We start from the raw sequence: 19,915 nt of genomic DNA on the forward strand, positions 1-19,915 counted from the left end.
CGATCACAATATCTGGTGTGTTATGCTTCAGAATTCGGTCAGTCTGAAGTCGGAAGTCCCACAGTAGTTTTGCTTGCTCATTTTCGACCACTTTTTCGGGCTTACGGTCCCACCAGTTCTTTGCCACTGGTAAATGGTAGTTCCGGCACAAGTTCCAGTGGATCATCTGTGCCACAGCATCATGTCTATGCTTGTAGTCAGTCTGTGCAATCTTTTTGCAGCAGCTGAGTATGTTGTTGTTGTTGTTGTTGTTATTATAATTATTATTATTATTATTATTATTATTATTATTATTATTATTCCATCATCTCTTTGTTATAGTTTTAAAAAAATCCAAGGGCAAGTTACTCTTGCATTTTACTTGGTAATCTAGAATCTTTTTCACTCAGATGATACGTTGTGATCTCTTCCACCTAATCATGTTTCTCTACTCTATAAAACAGGGGTGTCAAACTCAAGGCTTGGCGGCCGGATCCAGCCAATGGGGTGCTTAGATCTGGCCTGCGGGGCCACCTTGGAAACAGCAAAGGGCTGGCCTGTGGTGCATCTGCCAGCAAAAGTGGACCTTGGAAAGGCCGTGAGCAGCCCTCCCAAGCTCAGTTTTTACTGGCAGAGAGTTGCAAGAAACCATCCCAGACAAAAATGGAGCTCAGGAGTCCGTTTTCGCAGGCAGAGTGCTCAGGCCACCATAGGCACCCCCAACATGAGTGATGTCGAGCTAGCCACATCCATCCTGACTATGCCCAAATTGGCCCCGAGGCCAAACCCAACCCTGAAGCAGTCCTCAAACAAGTTGAATTTGACATCTCTGCTATAAAACATCATTTCTGTTTTTTTCTCAATTTCTCTGTGAACCCAAACAGGAACCCTTTAGGATTGAACCAAAACTATAGCTTCCCTGTACCAGCAAGGTATACAGTATGTGACATTATTCAATCTGACAGTGAAACCTAATGACATCTGAATGGTCTATAAGCAACCTTTCTCAACTGAGGGCACCTCCAAATGTATAGACTTCAGTTCTCAGAATTCTACAGCTGACTTGACAGTTGCTGAGAATTTTAGGAGTTAAAATCCATTCATCCAAAGCGAAAGCCAATCTCCATAAACCTAGGGCTAGTGGCCATGAGTAGACATGTGACTGGACCTGTGGGGATTCTTTGGTGGAGTTAGAGTTGTACAGCACGGCTACATTGACATACAAAGTTTGTCCCAAAAGACGCCCTCCCCTGAATCTGCCCAAAGATGAGCAGTTAACCATAGATTATTTGGCTACTATGACTACTACTATTACTACTACTACTACTAATAATAATAATAATAATTATTATTATTATTATTATTATTATTATTATTATTATTATTATTAATTAGATTTGTATGAAGACTCCTTCCTTCTTTTCTGAGCTATTCTTCTCTCCTTTGGTTGCTTGAAAACTTGGGTGGAACTCAAAACTAAAAACCAAAACCTAGAAACAAGTTCAGAAACCCATCACATTAGACTACAGTGGCAATCAATAAATAAAACCAGACAATTTTAAATGGTGATTCAGTTCCATAAACTAATATTTTATCTACTGACCTTTTATGCTGAAATTATATCACCCACTGTATCAGTGTTACTTCAGGCTTTTCTTGAACAGCTGGTACAGTCGTTAAATCTTGGCGTTTGAAGAGCCTGGAAGAAATCATGTTGAGATTTGACACTGGAATTTAATCTTAACATTTTGCAAAATACAAATACAAGAAAATACTGTATGATTAGAATAAATTAACTGTCCCAAACTTTTGCCAAATTTACAGTTAGCTTTATTTTTCGTTGACCATTCATACATATCCCCTGTTGTGAATATGCCAGTAGAACCAACAGCCAGAATTTATTAAGAACAAAAACACTGTATTTTATATGTTGTGAAGTGAGATTCATATAGTGAATTAGATTTCCTTGATCGACAACTATTCTTGCCCCAGAAGTAATGCTCTGTTTTTTTTAATTTATAAAAACCAAATATATAATTCCTTGATTGAAATGTCTGACCTTGTTTCCTTCTCCTCTGTCCTCCCCTGCAAGAGAGTTGGCCTTGGAGACATATAGCCTCCCTATTTAGATGTTGAGAAATAGTAGAACACTCCTGGGCTGGTTATCATTCAGCTGCTACGACTGCAGCAAGAGGCCTCAGGTATCATTGCAAAGAGCCAAATCAGCAAGTTTATTTTTACCAGTCATCCAGATTGACACATTGCAAAGCCGTTGAAGTGTAGTGTATCTAACTCTGTTGGATCTTGATTTCTCCTTCTTGCTTATTTCCAGGAAAATGTATCTAGGTTGGCAGTCTGAGTGATCTGCCATCATATTGTGCTATGAATTGTGAATTATATTTAGTGATGCTTCCTCACAAACTAAATACAGTGGTACCTCTATCCACAAATGCCTCTACTTACAAACTTTTCTAGATTCAGGATTTTTTTTGCCTCTTCTAAAGAACCATTTTCCACTTACAAACCCGAGCCTCCGAAACTATAACTGGAAAAGGCAGGGAGAAGCCTCCGTGGGGCCTATCTAGGAATCTCCTGGGAGGAAACAGAGCCGGAAAAGGTGGGGAGAAGCCTCTGTGGGGCCTCTCTAGGAATCTCCAGGGAGGAAACAGGGCCAGAGAAGATGGAGAGAACCCTCTGTGGGGCCTCTCTAGGAATCTCCTGGGAGGAAACAGGCCAGAAAAGGTGGGGAGAAGCCTCTGTGGGGCCTCTCTAAGAATCTCCAGGGAGGAAACAGGACCAGAGAAGATGGTGAGAACCCTCCATGGGGCCTCTCTAGGAATCTCCTGGGAGGAAACAGGGCCGGAAAAGGTGGGGAGAAGCCTCCGTGGGGCCTCTCTAGGAATCTCCTGGGAGGAAACACGGCCTCCACCCTCCCTGTGGTTTCCCCAATCGCACACATTATTTGCTTTTAAATTGATTCCTATGGGAAAAATTGCTTCTTCTTACAAACGTTTCTACTTAAGAACCTGGTCATGGAAGGAATTAAGATTGTAAGTAGAGGTACCACTGTATAAGGTTATAGATTGCAGGATTATACACTTTTAACTGCGAACAAATCTTAGTAAATCTAAAAGATATTGCTTCTTTGAAGTCACATGCCCTAAACTTTTTGCTGGCATGTTCTTAAAGAAGTTATTAAGTTGAATTCTTAGAATTCAGTTTTTGGTCTTCGGGACTTTGTTTTAGCAACCGAAGGATTAGTTGGATTTGCCATCCAAGACTGGAGGAAAAACATTGAACTTGGAATTGAATTCTTTTATCATTGGTTTTTTTTTCTGATTTTGAGAATCTCTAGGCTAGAATGGAATAAAGAGACCCAGTGGAAAGGGGAAAAGGCAACTAAAAGAATATGGGGAAAACCAGAGATAAGCTCTCTCAAATCTTCTATCACATCTTTTAAATATGAAAAACTCTGAAATGTGCCCATTTCACTCCTTCCAATTGCTTGAAATGGAATGGGTAATCTGTCAAAAATAACTCTTCTACGAAATAGGCAGAATGGTGGTTGTTTAAACCTTGTGAGTTTGAGCTTTCAAAAATCAAGGAAATCTAATAAAGGTAAGGAATTGCTTCCAGCTCACTGCAATTCTTAGGTACAGTATTTTCTTTTCAAAACTCCTTTTAGGGGGAAAAAATTATATTGAGACTAGTGCTAGTTTATCATTAAGAAGGAATTATATTAACCTTGGGACAAAAAACCAAATCAAATGAATTTGGCTCCTGCTGGAGAGGTAGACCTCTTTTGCAGCAATTCTCTTATCTTAGCTTATAGAGATGTAATCTTACCAAAAATATATATTATTTCCATCTCTACTATCCATACAACAAATCTATTTTTAATACATTTTCTTCCCTTTGTTGTTTCTTTAAAATACTATAAATTTTGAAAACTGGAGAAATGAACCAGGTTTTGCAAGAAGATATCCAAAAATAAATGTCTAAATGTTCAGCATTGTTTTTAAATTGTTTAAAAATAGGTTTTCATGATTTACAATGAAAGATTCTGCATCATTTATAAAGGATGCGGGGAGGGAAACAGGCCTTGGAAAAGTGTTGCTATGCTATGAAAGGTCAACACTGGCACCAATGTAAGAAACAAAGAAAAAAATGGTGCTAATTATCTGCACCATTAATTATCACATGTTTATAAATCTTTCAGATATCAAATATATGTTTCAACACAAACGCTCCACACAAGTTTCAAAGTTGCACTTTAGAGCTAGACGAAGTTTATTGATGTCCACCCTCTTGCTGACAAATTTTCCCTTTTAGGGCAAACTTTAATGTTTAGAAATTTGAGACCGCAGACATTTGTATTTGAACCTTTTAGTGATGCATCGCACGCCCTGATCTTCTGGTTTAAGAAGGGAGTCTTCTCTATCAGAGGGCTCTAATTTTTAAGTGTTGAATTGGTACGGCATCATGAGTAAGAGATTAAGCTATGGGTCTGTAGTTCAAATCTTATGTCTCTGGTTCAAGTCTGGTTCAAATCTTGCGTCTGCTATGAATTTATCACATGACTGGATGCTAAAGAGCAAGAGCCTTTAAGCCTGCCAGAACTATTTTGTTTTAGCTGCTAAAATCTCAAAACAATTTGCTTAGAAACAGGCAGAAAGTAACAATAAAAAAATAATAATGGATCAACTCAAGGGGCACCAAATTTATTTTCTTCAGTGTATTTGAACCAAACTCGCCACAAATTCTATTTCTAGTCATCCCAAGTTAATTTAAGTTGAGGCAAGAGAATTATTTTGATTTGTTTTTGCTGAAACAATTGCCTGTTCAGAATTTGGTAATCTGCTACAGATCATCCACATGCCGTCTCCACAACTCCCTCTATCTACTTGATAAATTCTTCTTCTAGTGGATAAATTGAAGGGGGGGGAAGTCAGTCGAACTTCTCTGCTTACATACACACATACGAGTGCGCACACACACAAAAACACTCACACACACAAGTACGCACACAAATGCACGGACACACATACATACATACAACTCTAAACCATGTATAATTTTACATAACCATCATTCTCTTTCTCCTTTTTCAGAGAAATTAAATACTTTATAATCGCCATTGCTTTTGTATTCTATGTATGTCTTCCTGGAAGGAATATTAGTATTTAATACACATATCCTAATACTAGATCATGCCCAGTATGGAATCTGTAAGCCACATTATTTAACAATAGTGCTCCCTCTGCGGATTGTGCACTGACCTGTTCTACGAATATTATTTAAGATAATTCATTGGTTACCCAAATGCTATTATTTATTCAGTAAGGTGTAATATGAATTATATTGGATTCCAGGGATGGGTAATGCACAGCCCTCCAAATTTTACTGAAGTCAAACTTCTCCGTACTGAAGGAGCGGGTCCAGCAGTCACATGGGTTGCTCATGTCCAATCCGGTGGAACTGAGCCTAGTGTTAAAAAAGCTTGCCGGATCCGCCCCTTCCCCAGAATTCGCTCAGTTCGCATATCCTGCGGTTGTATTGTGATAGCTCGTTCAACATTCTAACACCAAGTACTCAGTAGTCAAGACCCCCCAGAGGCTTCTAGTCTACCTCCTTCTGGGGTCCCTGTGTTATCTCTGGATGAGCCTAACCTAGACAGACCCCAACCTAATCTATGGGGCATAGGTCCAGAGGAACCAGATATTATTGAAGATTCCCCCCAGCCAGGATCCTCCCAGGCCTTTAGGGATTCTTCTGCCATTCCTGCTGATATTTCTAGTTTACCTCCTGAGTTCCAATCTATTTTTTCTGTGTTGTCCAAGGCCATTGATGCCAAACTCTCCTCCATCAATGAGCTTTCCGTACTTCCTCCTCCTCCTCGTCCCTCCCGCCCCTTGGGTTCCTCCCCAGCAGTTAGAGCTCCTATTCAGGAGGATTCAGATTCCTCTCAGGACGAATATGAGGATTTGGAGGATGATGAGGATCCCTTTCAAGGCCTCTCAGATGATGAGGAATCCCAAATAAAGGTTCCTTCTCCAATTACTATTTTTCCTTCTCAATTGTTCAAATCTCTCCTCCTCAAAGCTAGAATTTCTACGGGATTAGCGGCCCAGGAGAAACAAGCCTCTACTTCCACTGATCCCCCGGAGGAGAACTTACCTTACTTCACAGAGGAACAGGAGGATAACGAGGTAATTCCTATGCCTAAATTGTTTAAAGATGCCTTACTTAAACAGTGGGATTTCCCAGCCTCTGGCCTTAATCCCTCCACCAAGGACAGAAAATTGTACAAACTTTCCTCTTCCTATGAAGAGCTCCTCTCCTTTCCTAAACCGGATGAACCTGTCAAGATCCTTCACTCGGCAGCGGCTGTGCCAGGCGAAGCAGAGGAAGTCCTCCGCCCAGAGGACAAGCGGATTGAACAAATGCTCAAAAGAGGATTCACCGCAGATTCCTGGGCCATTTAAAGTTCTGCAGCAGCTTCCTTTTTCTCCAGAGCCATGCTTCTGTGGCTTCGCCAACTACAACAGCATATTCCTCCCGATGACTTGAGAGGTCAACAAGACTTCAACAAGGTCTTTGCAGCTGCCCAGTACGTGGCTGATGCCACCTTGCAATCTACTAGATTTTCTGCTAAGTCTATTGCAGCTTCTACAACGGCAAGAAGACTCCTATGGATTCGCCCTTGGCAAGCGGGAGTACGCCAGAAGTGGCAGTTATCCCAGGGTCCCTTAAAGAGCGATCTTCTTTTCGGTGATCTTCTGGATCCACTCCTCACGGAAACCACGGACAAGAAGAAAGTCTTGGGCCCAACCACCAAAAAGGCTACCAAACTGCAGTCCTTTCGTCGCCCAGGGCGCCAGCCAGATCAAGCGGCTTCCTATCAGAGATCTCCAGGTCAGTATTCCCCCCGCTTTCGTTCCCAAGGTAGGAACTCCAGGGGCAGAGGTTTTCGCTTCCAAAGGGGAGCGTCCTCTAACAGGGCTTCAAAAAAACCTAGATGGTAATTTTTCCTCAATTCCCATAGGGGGTCGCCTAGCCCATTTCGCCTCTAATTGGCGTCTCACCTCCAAGGACCCCTGGGTCATTGACACCGTTCAAACAGGCCTTCTGTTAGAATTTGTTTCTCCTCCCCCGAAACGTTTTATTTCCTGCCCTTCTCCCAGGTCATCCTCAGATTGTAACCGTATGGAGGAGGCCATTTCTCATTTATTGTCAATCAGAGCCATTCAACCGGTCCCTTCCGGTCAGAAGGGCCTAGGATTTTACTCCATCCTATTTATGGTGCCAAAGTCCTCCGGAGGTTGGAGAGCTATTTTGGATTTAAAGAAGCTGAACCTATTCATCAAATATAGGAAGTTTAAGATGCACTCCTTATCTTCTATTTTGGCCGCCATCCACACGGGAGATTTCATGGTCTCTTTAGACCTCACTGAGGCCTACCTTCACATTCCTATAGCCAAGTGCCACAGAAAGTTTTTACGTTTCTCCTTTCAAGGTAGGCATTTCCAGTATAGGGCAATGCCATTTGGCCTTTCCTCGGCCCCTCGGGTCTTTACAAGGCTCTTGGGGTCCCTGGCGGCCTATATCCGGGCGTCTCCCATCCACATTTTATGTTATCTTGATGATATTTTGATTCATGGGAACTCCCTAGAGAAAGTGATTTCAGACCTGTCTGTCACCATGTCAGTCCTTCAGGACCATGGATTTTCCATCAACTTTGATAAAAGTCATCTCCAACCTTCCACTTCCATTTTACACCTGGGTTCCATTATTAATTCAGAATCCTCCCAGGTTTTTCTCTCTCCCGAGAGAAAATTCAGTATAGGGGAGTTAATTTCCAACATTTTATCCAAACCTTCAGTATCCATAGTAACTCTGTCTTCCCTTTTGGGGAAGATGGTGTCATGCATAGGCATCATTCCCTGGGCTCGCCTTCATGCTAGGGAACTTCAGTGGCTCCTATTACCCTTTCAGAGATCGGGGCACAGCAACTCAAATCGTCGCATTGTCATTCCACCAAGTGTTCGCAGATCCTTCAAGTGGTGGAAGTCTCCGGCCATGGACAAAGGATCCCCGTTCAGGTGCCCGGATCAATTTGTCATCACCACAGATGCCAGTCTATCGGGATGGGGCGCCCACGCCCAGGGGATGATAGCCCAGGGCACGTGGTCCCCGGAGGAAGCTTCCAGGCCAATCAATTGGCTAGAACTAAGAGCCGTTTCTCTGGCTCTGAAACATTTCTCTCCTCGCATTCCCAACCGGCACGTTCTCATTCTCACCGACAACATTGCCACAAAAAGCCATATCTGCAGACAGGGGGGCACGAGATCCAAGGCTCTCATGAGGGAGGCCCTCAAGTTAGGCCTTTGGGCGGAAAAACATCTTCGGTCGCTCCTAGCCGACCACATCTCGGGGAGCCTCAACGTCCAGGCGGATTGGCTATCTCGAGCAACGATAGACCCAGGAGAGTGGAACCTCCATCAGGACCTGTTCCATCAGATCTGCCTCAGATTCGGCCTACCTATTCTGGATCTCTTCGCGACCAATGCGAACGCCCAACTCCCTCGCTTCTTTTCCAGATTTCCATCCCCGGGAGCGGAAGCAATCAATGCCCTCCGGAGCCCATGGCCGCCAGGCCTACTTTACGCCTTTCCTCCAATTCCAATTCTCCCGGACGTGATTCACAAGGTCCTCACCGAGAGGGCCCGATTGATCTTAATCGCCCCTCATTGGCCCCGCCGACCCTGGTTCGCGGATCTCCAACAGCTGTCCGTTCAGGACCCCTGGCGACTCCCCGTTTCGGGGGATATGCTGCGGCAGGGGGCCTCATTCCATCCAGACCCGGAGTGGTTCCACCTCACCGCCTGGCTGTTATCAGGAGAGACTTAGAACTGCGTGGTCATGACCCCGATACAGTGGAGGTCATTTTAAGGGCCAGAAGGAGTTCGACCAATCGAATCTACGACCACACGTGGTCCAAGTTTCACCAGTGGTGCCTACAGGAAGGCCTCTCCCCTCTGTGCATTCCCATACACAGAATCATCTCCTTCCTTATGCAAGGCTTCCATAAAGGACTTTCTACCAGCACCCTCCGGCGTCATCTGGCAGCCATTTCATCTGTCCTAGGGGGCCCCCGCAGACAGCCTCTCCGATCCTTTCCAGAGGTTCAGGAATTTCTCAAGGGCATAGCCAACCTCAGACCTTCCAAGGTCCACAGGTATCCATCTTGGGATTTGCCTCGGGTTCTCCATTCCCTCACGCAGGCACCATACGAACCCCTAAAATCAGCGTCCCTAAGGTACTTATCCTTTAAGGTAGCATTCCTGGTGGCTATTACCTCTGCTCAACGCATTTCGGAGCTGGCTGCCCTCTCAATCAGGCAGGACCTTTGTCAGTTCCATCAGGACAAGGTAGTCTTGCGACTGGACCCTACCTTCTTACCCAAGGTCAGTTCCATGTTCCACAGAACTCAGGATATTGTCCTACCTTCCTTCTGCCTCCAACGAGACCATCCCTTGGCAATTAGATGGCACACTCTGGATCTTATTAGAGCGCTGAGAATCTATATCCAACGCACAGGACCCTTTCGGAGGTCAGAAGCACTGTTTATAGCCTATCACCCCAGAGTCATGGGGACCAAAGTGTCTTCAACAGTAATAGGCCGTTGGATCAGAGGGACTATATCTAAGGCCTATGAATCGGCCTCCCTCTCAGTTCCAAGGAACATCACAGCGCATTCCACCAGAAGCGCAGCCACCTCGGCCGCTTGGGCGACTCAAGCCCCGTTGGAGGAGGTCTGCAAAGCAGCCACTTGGGCCTCGCCAAATTCCTTCATCAGGCACTACAAGATTGATGCTTACGCTTCAGCGGACGCTGCCTTCGGCAGAAGGGTACTCCAATCCGTTATCTCACACGATAGCAATCTAATCCCACCCTAGGGACCATCTATTGGGTATGTCCCATGTGACTGCTGGACCCGCTCCTTCAGTACGGAGAATAGGCGTTGATTGCTTACCTGAACGCCTCTTCTCGTACGGTGAGCGGGTACAGCAGTCACTTCCCGCCCTTGTATGTGTCTTCCTTACCTTTCTATAATCCTTTTTTCCTCTAACAATAAGAGTTGAACACTACAGAGCTTCACAGCTGAGCCTAGTCTATGGATTCGCGAATTCTGGGGAAGGGGCGGATCCGGCAAGCTTTTTTAACACTAGGCTCAGTTCCACCGGATTGGACATGAGCAACCCATGTGACTGCTGTACCCGCTCACCGTACGAGAAGAGGCGTTCAGGTAAGCAATCAACGCCTATTCTATCAATCTCACAGCTAACAATGAGAAATGCTGAGAATTGCATACTGACATTTATTGGGAGTCCATATGCATTGTTCACTTCTACTCTATGTTGTTGATGTCAACCACATTCTACTCTACATTGTATGAATCTGAAAAAGAAAATATTATTTTACTGAAAGAGTAGTAGATCCTTGGAACAAACTTCCAGCAGACGTGGTTGGTAAATCCACAGTAACTGAATTTAAACATGCCTGGGATAAACATCCATCCATCATAAGATAAAATACAAAAAGTAGTATAAGGGCAGACTAGATGGACCATGAGGTCTTTTTCTGCCGTCAGTCTTCTATGTTTCTATGTTTCTAAGATTCCACAAATGGTTGTGCTGCAATATTTGACACTGCTCATAAATATTCATCTGCATAATGAAAGTAAAGATTTCAACTATCTAGCTTTGGCCGACTCCAGGATGTGCTATTTATCGCCATTTCTTAGATGAAGGAGCCAGCATTGTCCAAAGATATTTCCATAATAATGTAACAGGCATGACTTTAAGCCGTGGCACACAGAATTGCTGTTACCTTCCCACCAAATTGATACCTATTTATCTACTTGCAGTGGCATGCTTTCAAATTGCTAGGCAAGTAACAGGAGACCAACCTATCATGGAGCCCTCAGATCTTGAACCCGGGCTGTCAGCTTTCCATATATTTAGAGTCAATTTATGCTAGATCATGGGCGTCAAACTCCCTGTGTCACATTGCTGTTATGTGACGTATCGTGACTATTTTTCCCCTCCGCGGAGCTGGGGTGGGTATGACCTGTGCGTGATTCATCTGGTCTGCTGGCCATCAGTTTGACACTCCTGTGCTCAGTGTTAGATAAATAAGTGATCTTATTTAGTTAAAATGACAAACTAAAAAACAGCAGTTAGTGACAGAGAATATGACTGGAGTAATGTCATTTCTTTATCCTGTATTTTCATAGCCTAAATACAGAAAAAAAATATACACTCCCCACCCCCTGCAGTTTGAGGGGCTATTTTTCATCAGAGAAACAGCCTGGGATAATATTTTTGATAAAGAAAATGGATTTGGGGGAAAGGTTTAAGCAATCCTCTTTCAGCATTACAAAACAAAACAAAAATCTGAATGTTGGCAGATATTAATGCATTTGCTGCGCATTATGTTTTTAAGGCTGTTTGACTAACTTGCTTGCTTTCAAATATTGTAAACTCAGTGTTTGCCAAGTGGTACTATTCATACCAGTGCTACACAGCAAGACTGTGAGCAAGATGCATGTCTTACCCCAAACTTCAAAAAAATCAAAATATTGGGGGGAAAGGCAAGAAACCCCAAAAGAGCAAAGCTACCCAGAGGATCCAGATGCTTGTACATAGAGGATGTCGCTACTTTCTGTGACTCTTAAAATTTACCATGACTCGTATCTATGATAGGAGAATGCACATAGCAATATAGCAAGAATTCAACTTAGAGCAGTTCATTTAGTGACCATTCAAAATTACAACATCACTGAAAAAAGTGACTTATGACCATTGTAGCACCCCCCCCCATAGTCACATGATCAAAATTTGGATGCTTGGCACCTGGTTCATATTTATGATGATTACAGTGTACCAGGGTCATGCAATCACCTTTTATGACTTTCTGACAAGCAAAATCAATGAAAAAACTTTATTCACTTAATAGAATAGAATAGAATAGAATTCACTTAATAGAATAGAATAGAATAGAATAGAATAGAATAGAATTTTATTGGCCAAGTGTGATTGGACACACAAGGAATTTGTCTTGGTGCATATGCTCTCAGTGTACATAAAATAAAATATACATTTGTCAAGAATCATATGGTACGACACTTAATGATTGTCATAGGGGTCAAATAAGCAATGAAGAAGCAATATTAATAAAAATCTTAGGATATAAGCAACAAGTTACAGTCATACAGTCAACATGGGAGGAAATGGGTGATAGGAATGATGAGAAAAACTAGTAGAATAGAAGTGCAGATTTAGTAGAAAGTCTGACTGTGTTGAGGGAATTATTTGTTTAGTAGAGTGATGGTGTTTGGAAAAAAATTGTTCTTGTGTCTAGTTGTCTTGGTGTGCAGTGCTCTGTAGCGACGTTTTGAGGGTATGAGTTGAAACAGTTTGTGTCCAGGATGTGAGGGGTCAGTAGATATTTTCCCCACCCTCTTCTTGACTCGTCCAGTATACAGGTCCTCAATGGAAGGCAGGTTGGCAGCAATTGCTTTTTCTGCAGTTCTGATTGTCCTCTGAAGTCTGTGTCGGTCCTGTTGGGTTGCAGCACCAAACCAGACAGTTATAGAGGTGCAGATGACAGACTCAATGATTCCTCTGTAGAACTGTATTAATAACCACATTACTAACATAACAACTACACTGATTCATTTAATAGCTTAAGAGCATATGCACCAAAGACAAATTCCTTGTGTGTCCAATCACACTTGGCCAATAAAGAATTCTATTCTATTCTATTCTATTCTCTATTCTATTCTACTCTACTCTACTCCACTCCACTCCTCTCCATTCATTCCATCTATGACAATGATGGCGAACCTATGGCACACGTGTCAGAAGTGGCACATAGAGGCAACTCTCCAAGCACACCAGTCATCACCCATTTTTCTTCTAGATTCCGGTACTCGTATGCACACTGGTCAGCTGGTCTTTGTGCATGCAGGAATGCTGGAAACTGGAAGAATAGCTCCCTGCCGCACATGCATGCACCAGAAAGCTGAGCCTCTGGTTTCCAGAATGTGCATGTCTACTGGGCAGCTGATCTTTATGCATGCATGTGTGCCAGAAACTGGAAGACTAGGTGACTGGTGTGCATGCCCATGCCAGAAACCAGAAGTTCGGCTTCCTGGTGTGCGCACGGAGCTGCTCTTCCGGGTTTTGGTGCTCCCTGACCTGCCTATATGCCCTCCTGTTTTGGCACTCAGTGCTGAAAAGGTTGGCCAAAACTGAGCTATGGCATGAAAAAGGTCATAAAATGGGGCAAAATTCTGTCTCACGTACCAACAGAAATTTTGAGCTCAATTGTGGTCATAAGTCAAGGACTACCTGTATAAGTTTTCTGTGGAAAACACTGGGTTTTGGTTTTTTTTGACAAGTTGTGTTCCTTTGATTGAATGATGGTAATATTTAGGCTACAAAAATGACTTGGATCCAGGACGTTAAGTAACAAACAAGGATCCCCTTTAAAATATCTCAGCATTGGCCAATTGAACATGTGAAGATAAAAAGCTTGGAAGGATGATGAAGGGAATATGTGAGCTGATCCCTCATTGAGTTTTTTTTTGTTATGGAACAGTTTGCATACAGATGACTATAGTAGTAGACCTAGAGGGCCAACAGATTATGCCCGTCAATGAAGTGTAGGCACAAATCAGACTGTATGTTTTGGAAAACAGTAAATAACCCTTGGTTGATGCCAGCTGGTTATTAATATGTGTCTGTCTAGGAAGCCACAAAAATCTCATTGTCTACATCTTGTTTTATATTTTAAGATGTTCTGAATAATGTAAGAACAAAATAAGGTCGCTGGAATTGGGTTTCATTCCCAAAGCTGCTCTCTTCCGAATTCTTTGCAAGATGTAATCTACTGTTCTTGAACTATTGCATGAAGGAATAGTTTCTCTGCATGTAATCACTTGTTTGGGGCATAGTTTCCTCCATTTAAAAAGCGAATTGTAAAAGCAGATCTGTGCCACTGAATTTAAAAATATCCGTCTAATTACATAAACCACTATAAATAATTTCAGTGCAGCCATGAAAATGCCGCTGAATGTATTTTAAATCGGATACTTTCCGAGGAGCTTTTTATTATTAGGCAAGGGGCTGATATGATAAGGTTCACTGAGCTTGATAACCGTTTGGAAATGTTAAATTCTAGATGTTGCCTGCAATTCTGTATGCATGCTTCTTGGCTTCCCATCAAGCTGAATTAAGCATAATGTACTTCTAAAGTCAAAGGTAACATACTTCACCACATAAGATTGCTCACTCTGAAAGTAATGCTAGATTCATGTATTTGCACGGCAATAAGAGAGGAGCAGCAAACTCCTCCTTCAGCTTATTTATTTAAACTTCCCCACAGTATCTTAAGGTGTTCTATCAAACAGATGTTACTTAGCCCTCAAGCAGTCAGTGTTTATGTGTGCCTGTGATGAAACAACTGGATTCTCTTTCTAAAAGCTGCGTGAAAAGTGTGTGTGAGCCAACGAGAAGGAAAGAGAGGAATCTCAAGTACTGTAGTCCTTCTTATATGGAAACAAGGGGTCATAAATATCAGGTAATCCTCTTGTCAAAATAAGGGGTCTGGTTGTTGAGCTTCCATTTAACCCTTGCACTTCTGAAACCGAAAGTTTCCTGCAAACTCCATTATCTCCTCTTCCTGTTCTCCTTTTTCACCGTTTATCAACAATTTTAGAAAGTGGCTGACCTTTAAACCTGTTATTATGGGATTGCGAGGGGAGGAATTTGTTTTGGTTTTTGCTTTTAGAGGGAAAAAAAGACAATCAAGGCTCTTTCGGCTGCTTTGCTTCCCATGTGACTTAGATGGAGAATTGACTCAAAGCACAGTTCCTCCCCCAACAGTAGAAGGCAGAAATAAGAGAACAGCGGCTGTCACTTCCAAACACTCCTGGCATAAATGCAGAGGAATGAGCAAAGGGCTTCAGTACTTTAGAAATCATCTCAAAGATCCTGCCGGAATATGTTCTTTTGGAAGCTTCTCCTTTCAATTTCCTTGGCAAAAAGAAAGTATGGGGTAGAAGAAGTGTGAAAAGAATTGTGGTGCCGCTGCTGAGAAGCACTGGGTTGTTATTTGCACAATGAGTATTATAATGAAGCCGAGATCCCGTTCCACCAGCTCTTTGAGAACTTCCGATGCAACCTGGTAATGTGGTTCCCCCCTCCCTTACCTAATTAGCTCTATATCTACAATTGCTTTGCATTTTATTGTGTGACGTGTTAGTAAATTATGCTTACTGAGCTGAAAGATTTGGAGGAATAGGTAATATTGGAAATAGTCCTTGCCTTGCTCTATACAACATGATTGTGTCTAACGCCGACTTATTATTTTCATGAATGTTAGCTGCTGTTTGAAAAACTTCTAGAGATGTAATTTTAATGGAGGGGCAGGAGGATCGTTATTTTAAAGGGTGTGTATTTTGCAATCTTTTATACTCTGTGTGCAATTTAATAGATTGAGGGGTAACAGATCTTGTGGTTTGTGAGGGGTGAAAATTTACCTTATCTACTCTGCTAATAAAAAATCATCTTTTTGAAGAGCCCTATGTTAATAGTTAATAGTGTTACAAAGGCTGGTGAATATTGTATTAATAGAACAATTTTGTTCATCTGCAATTAGTATTACCACTTATTTGGTACTAAAAGAACTAAATTTAGTATCACTCATGATTTAAGCATGGAGGTATAGATTATTCCAGAGATGGTATTCAGCAGATTCTGACCAGTTCTGGAGAACCGGTAGAAGAAATTATGAGTAGTTCAGAGAACCAGTAAGTACCACCTCTGACTAGCCCCACCACCATCTATTCTCTGCCTCCCGAGTCCCAGCTGATCTGGGGAAAATGGAAATTTTGCAGTATCTTTCCCCTGGAGTGGGGAGGGAATAAAGATTTTAAAGTATCCCTCTCTCTCTGTTGTGAGCCACTACGAGTCTACGAAGAGGGACGGCATACAAATCTAATAAATAAATAAATAAGTGGGTGGAGCTAAGTCCAAGAATGGGATGACACCGTCTGACAAATTGTATATATTCATCTTCCTGCCTCAATTCCTCCTTTTTGATTAAGTCCTTGGCTAAACAGGATGCATGAAACATTTAAATATGTTAAAGGGTTAAATAAGGTCCAGGAGGGAAGTGTTTTTAATAGGAAAGTGAACACAAGAACAAGGGGACACAATCTGAAGTTAGTTGGGGGAAAGATCAAAAGCAACATGAGAAAATATTATTTTACTGGAAGAGTAGTAGATCCTTGGAACAAACTTCCAGCAGACGTGGTAGATAAATCCACAGTAACTGAATTTAAACATGCCTGGGATAAACATATATCCATCCTAAGATAAAATACAGAAAATAGTATAAGGGCAGACTAGATGGACCATGAGGTCTTTTTCTGCTGTCAGACTTCTATGTTTCTATGTATTTCTCGCTCCCATTTCTTGAGGATTACTTCCATCGGTCATTGAGTTGACCTACTGTGAGTTTGCCCTAGCTGACTGGCTTGCCATCACAGTCACTGGGTCAAGCGGGGACGGGCTTCGGCACTTTCCACTGGCTGAGCCTCAAGCCGAGGGCCATTGCATTCCCAGGAGAGTTTTCCTTCAAATCGGCCTTGGGAGCTTCGCTCCACTTTCCTTTGCCCAGCTCCTGTTGCGGTCTGCCGCAACATTGTTAGTTGTCTCAGGAGTTGTCTCTGGAGTGGTTGCACTCGCACAATCACTGGCCAGGAGAGCTCTCGTGCCCTCTAGCGCTCAGCCAGGGGGTGACAGTACAAATGGCTTGCAGCAGCGGATTGCGCTCCTGCAGCTGTTATCTTACCCCAAAGGCTGGCATTGTCGCTTGCTGCTGGGCTGCCTGTTCCATTGCTGCTCCCTTTGCGTCTGCCGGAGTCTGCCCAGGGTTCGTCTTTCAACCTGGCATATTTTTGGATGCTCAATTCAGGCTGCAGTAGCTGCCCCTACATTTGGGCAGTCACTAGGGAGACGGCTATCTTCATAGCGACCACTCTGTCAGTCGTTGGCCAGTTTAGATTAGATTAGATTAGATTTATTGGATTTATATGCCGCCCCTCTCCGCAGACTCGGGGTGGCTCACAACAATGGCAAAAACAGTACATAGTGACAAATCTAATATTTACCAATCTAATTACAGTTTTAGATTAAAAAATTCATAAAAGCAACCCCAATATATATAAACAAGCACACAATCAATCATACACCAAAACAATATGGGCAAGGGGGAGATGTTTCAATTCCCCCATGCCTGACAGCAGAGGTGGGTTTTAAGGAGTTTACGAAAGGCAAGGAGGGAGGGGGCAATCCTAATCTCAGGGGGGAGCTGGTTCCAGAGGGTCGGAGCCACCACAGAGAAGGCTCTTCCCCTGGGTCCCGCCAAGCAGCATTGTTTAGTCGACGGGACCCGGAGAAGGCCCATGCTGTGGGACCTAACCGGTCGCTGGGATTCGTGCGGCAGAAGGCGGTCCCTGCGATATTGTGGTCCGGTGCCATGAAGAGCTTTATAGGTCATAACCAACACAGCCATTTGCCCACCAAGCCATGCCCACAGGACTGGTAGTAAAAACATTTTGAATTCCACCCCTGGATTATTCCATTAATCCAGACATCAGATCATGCCTAAATTGGTCCTCAGGTTAATCTCAGCTCTGGCAGAACTGACTTGGTGACTTACGCATAGTTTTCTATCTTACTTCTGTTAAATAGGGAGCCATTTATCAAATTGGGTCATGAAACACATACGAGGAACTTTGAACATTTGGAAATACAGCACTGTTGTTAAATACAATTTTGTATTTCTCTTTAAGATTTCAACCCAATGTATGCAAGATATATAACACAATAAAGCCAGAAGGATCAGACTAGGTTTTAAATAAATCCATCTATTGTCATTTTACTAATCAACTGGCAATTTTTTGTTATGGTTGTGTAAATTAAAAGACTTTTCAGGATGTTAATCTAGGAAGGACAAATTCACTCTTACCTACAGTATACCTTGTAGGCATATCCTGTTTTATTTCTAGATGCTTTGACATCCTGCCACTTTTACTTATATCTCCCCTTACTGATACATGCATAGGGACATGAGCAAAGAAACTATTCATATGTCATGCTATTTCCTATTGTTCTGAAAAAAATCATTATATAGGTATTTTAAATTGTCAGTTTCTTCTTTGAATCAGGATTTCTCTGTATTTTCCTTAAGGAATAAGCCACAATTTCATATAGTGTAGATATTTCCAGCAGTGCTACTAATCCATGACGAATCCGTACAGTTTTGTAAAAATATTTAATGCATGACATATATAATATTATTAACAAGATGTAGCAAAATGCATTCTATTAGGCTTCTCTTTGTACATGCTTCATGCCTGCGGCATGAGTAGCAATGGATTTAGTTAACCTACGTCAATGGCAGAATATGACACAGTTGCAATCTTCACAGTAAACTGTTGCCAACTCTCGGTTACAAAAGCAAGAAGAAGCATCTTTTGTTTACCTCTGTAGTCATATGTCTATAATTGACAGTCCGTATTCAGGCAAAATCCCAACTAATGACATAGAATTTCACTTTGTTGCACAGGGAAATATTCTATAGCTTGGAATTTTTTTTGTTGCAATCACACAGATTAGATAGATAGATAGATAGATAGATAGATAGATAGATAGATAGATAGATAGATAGATAGATCACAACACACGTACACATTTTCCCACTTTTATATTATTTATAATATAAAGAATACTATGATTCTTCATTTTATTTGTTTGCATGCTTATTCACATACGTTCAAAGTGTAAAAGTAACTTAATGATCCTATAACAGTGTTGGACACAGTTTTAAGTGTTCTCTGATGTAGGTCTTGAGGATCCAAAGCATTTGGCAGCAAAACATTTGGAAGCAAAAATATTGCTAGCTGTCACAGGTTATTGTCTATGTCCCTTGGGTACAATCCTGATCTTTATACATGTAAATCATGCACATGGCAAGATAAACATTTTAAACATTCTGTTTGTAAGTTAATAAAATGAAGGCAGGGTGATTTTTTTTTGTAATAAGGGATTGCACTAATGTATTTACCAGAGACTTATAAGCATTTTAATATTCCTACTGATTAGACAATCAGATGTCTAATGATGTAGAATTTATTAAGCAGCAGTTTCCTACTACTAGCTGTATGTAACAATAGGTGATGGACAGATAGCCCCATGTGCATATATTAGCACACATTTATTTTTATTTGGAATGGAATGGAATGGAATAGAATAGAATAGAATTCTTTATTGGCTGAGTATGATTGGATACACAAGGAATTTGTCTTTGGTGTATATGCTCTCAGTGTACATAAATATATATATATATATATATATATATATATATATATATATATATATATATATATATATATATGTTTTCGTAAATTTTCACGGGTATATGTATGTAGATTGTTCTGAGTTCGGGTTTTGCCCTGTGTAATATTTTGCATGTCTATGCGACGTTTCGGCGAAATCACATTCACCATCATCAGGCTGAAGTTCCAATCTTTGTGTTGTTGTAAAATTTTACAACAACACAAAGATTGGAACTTCAGCCTGATGATGGTGAATGTGATTTCGCCGAAACGTCGCATAGACATGCAAAATATTACACAGGGCAAAACCCGAACTCAGAACAATCTACATATATATATATACACACACACACACACACACACACACACACACTTGTCAAGAATCAGGAGGTATAATACTTAATGATTGTCATAGGAGTCAAATAAGCAATGAGGAAACAATCAATATTAATAAAAATCTTA

At 41.8% G+C, this 19,915-nt stretch overlaps 1 protein-coding gene across 8 annotated transcripts in view; it reads left to right on the forward strand.

The window, feature by feature from the left end:
- The window catches only part of PDE4D (phosphodiesterase 4D), a 945,814-nt gene that overhangs the window by 725,257 nt on the left and 200,642 nt on the right, over positions 1-19,915 (forward strand). Inside the window, exon 1 of one of the 8 annotated variants that reach the window (XM_070743326.1) lies at positions 14,946-15,234. The exons of the other annotated variants lie outside the window; for them this stretch is intronic. Within the exon in view, the coding sequence (XP_070599427.1) occupies positions 15,170-15,234 (65 nt within the window). The 5' untranslated portion in view covers positions 14,946-15,169. Of the gene's footprint in view, positions 1-14,945; positions 15,235-19,915 lie in introns of those variants that run through there. 8 annotated transcript variants of the gene reach the window in all.

The sequence above is a fragment of the Erythrolamprus reginae genome, chromosome 2 (assembly GCF_031021105.1).
Source record: "Erythrolamprus reginae isolate rEryReg1 chromosome 2, rEryReg1.hap1, whole genome shotgun sequence".
Classification (NCBI taxonomy): Eukaryota; Metazoa; Chordata; class Lepidosauria; order Squamata; family Dipsadidae; genus Erythrolamprus; species Erythrolamprus reginae.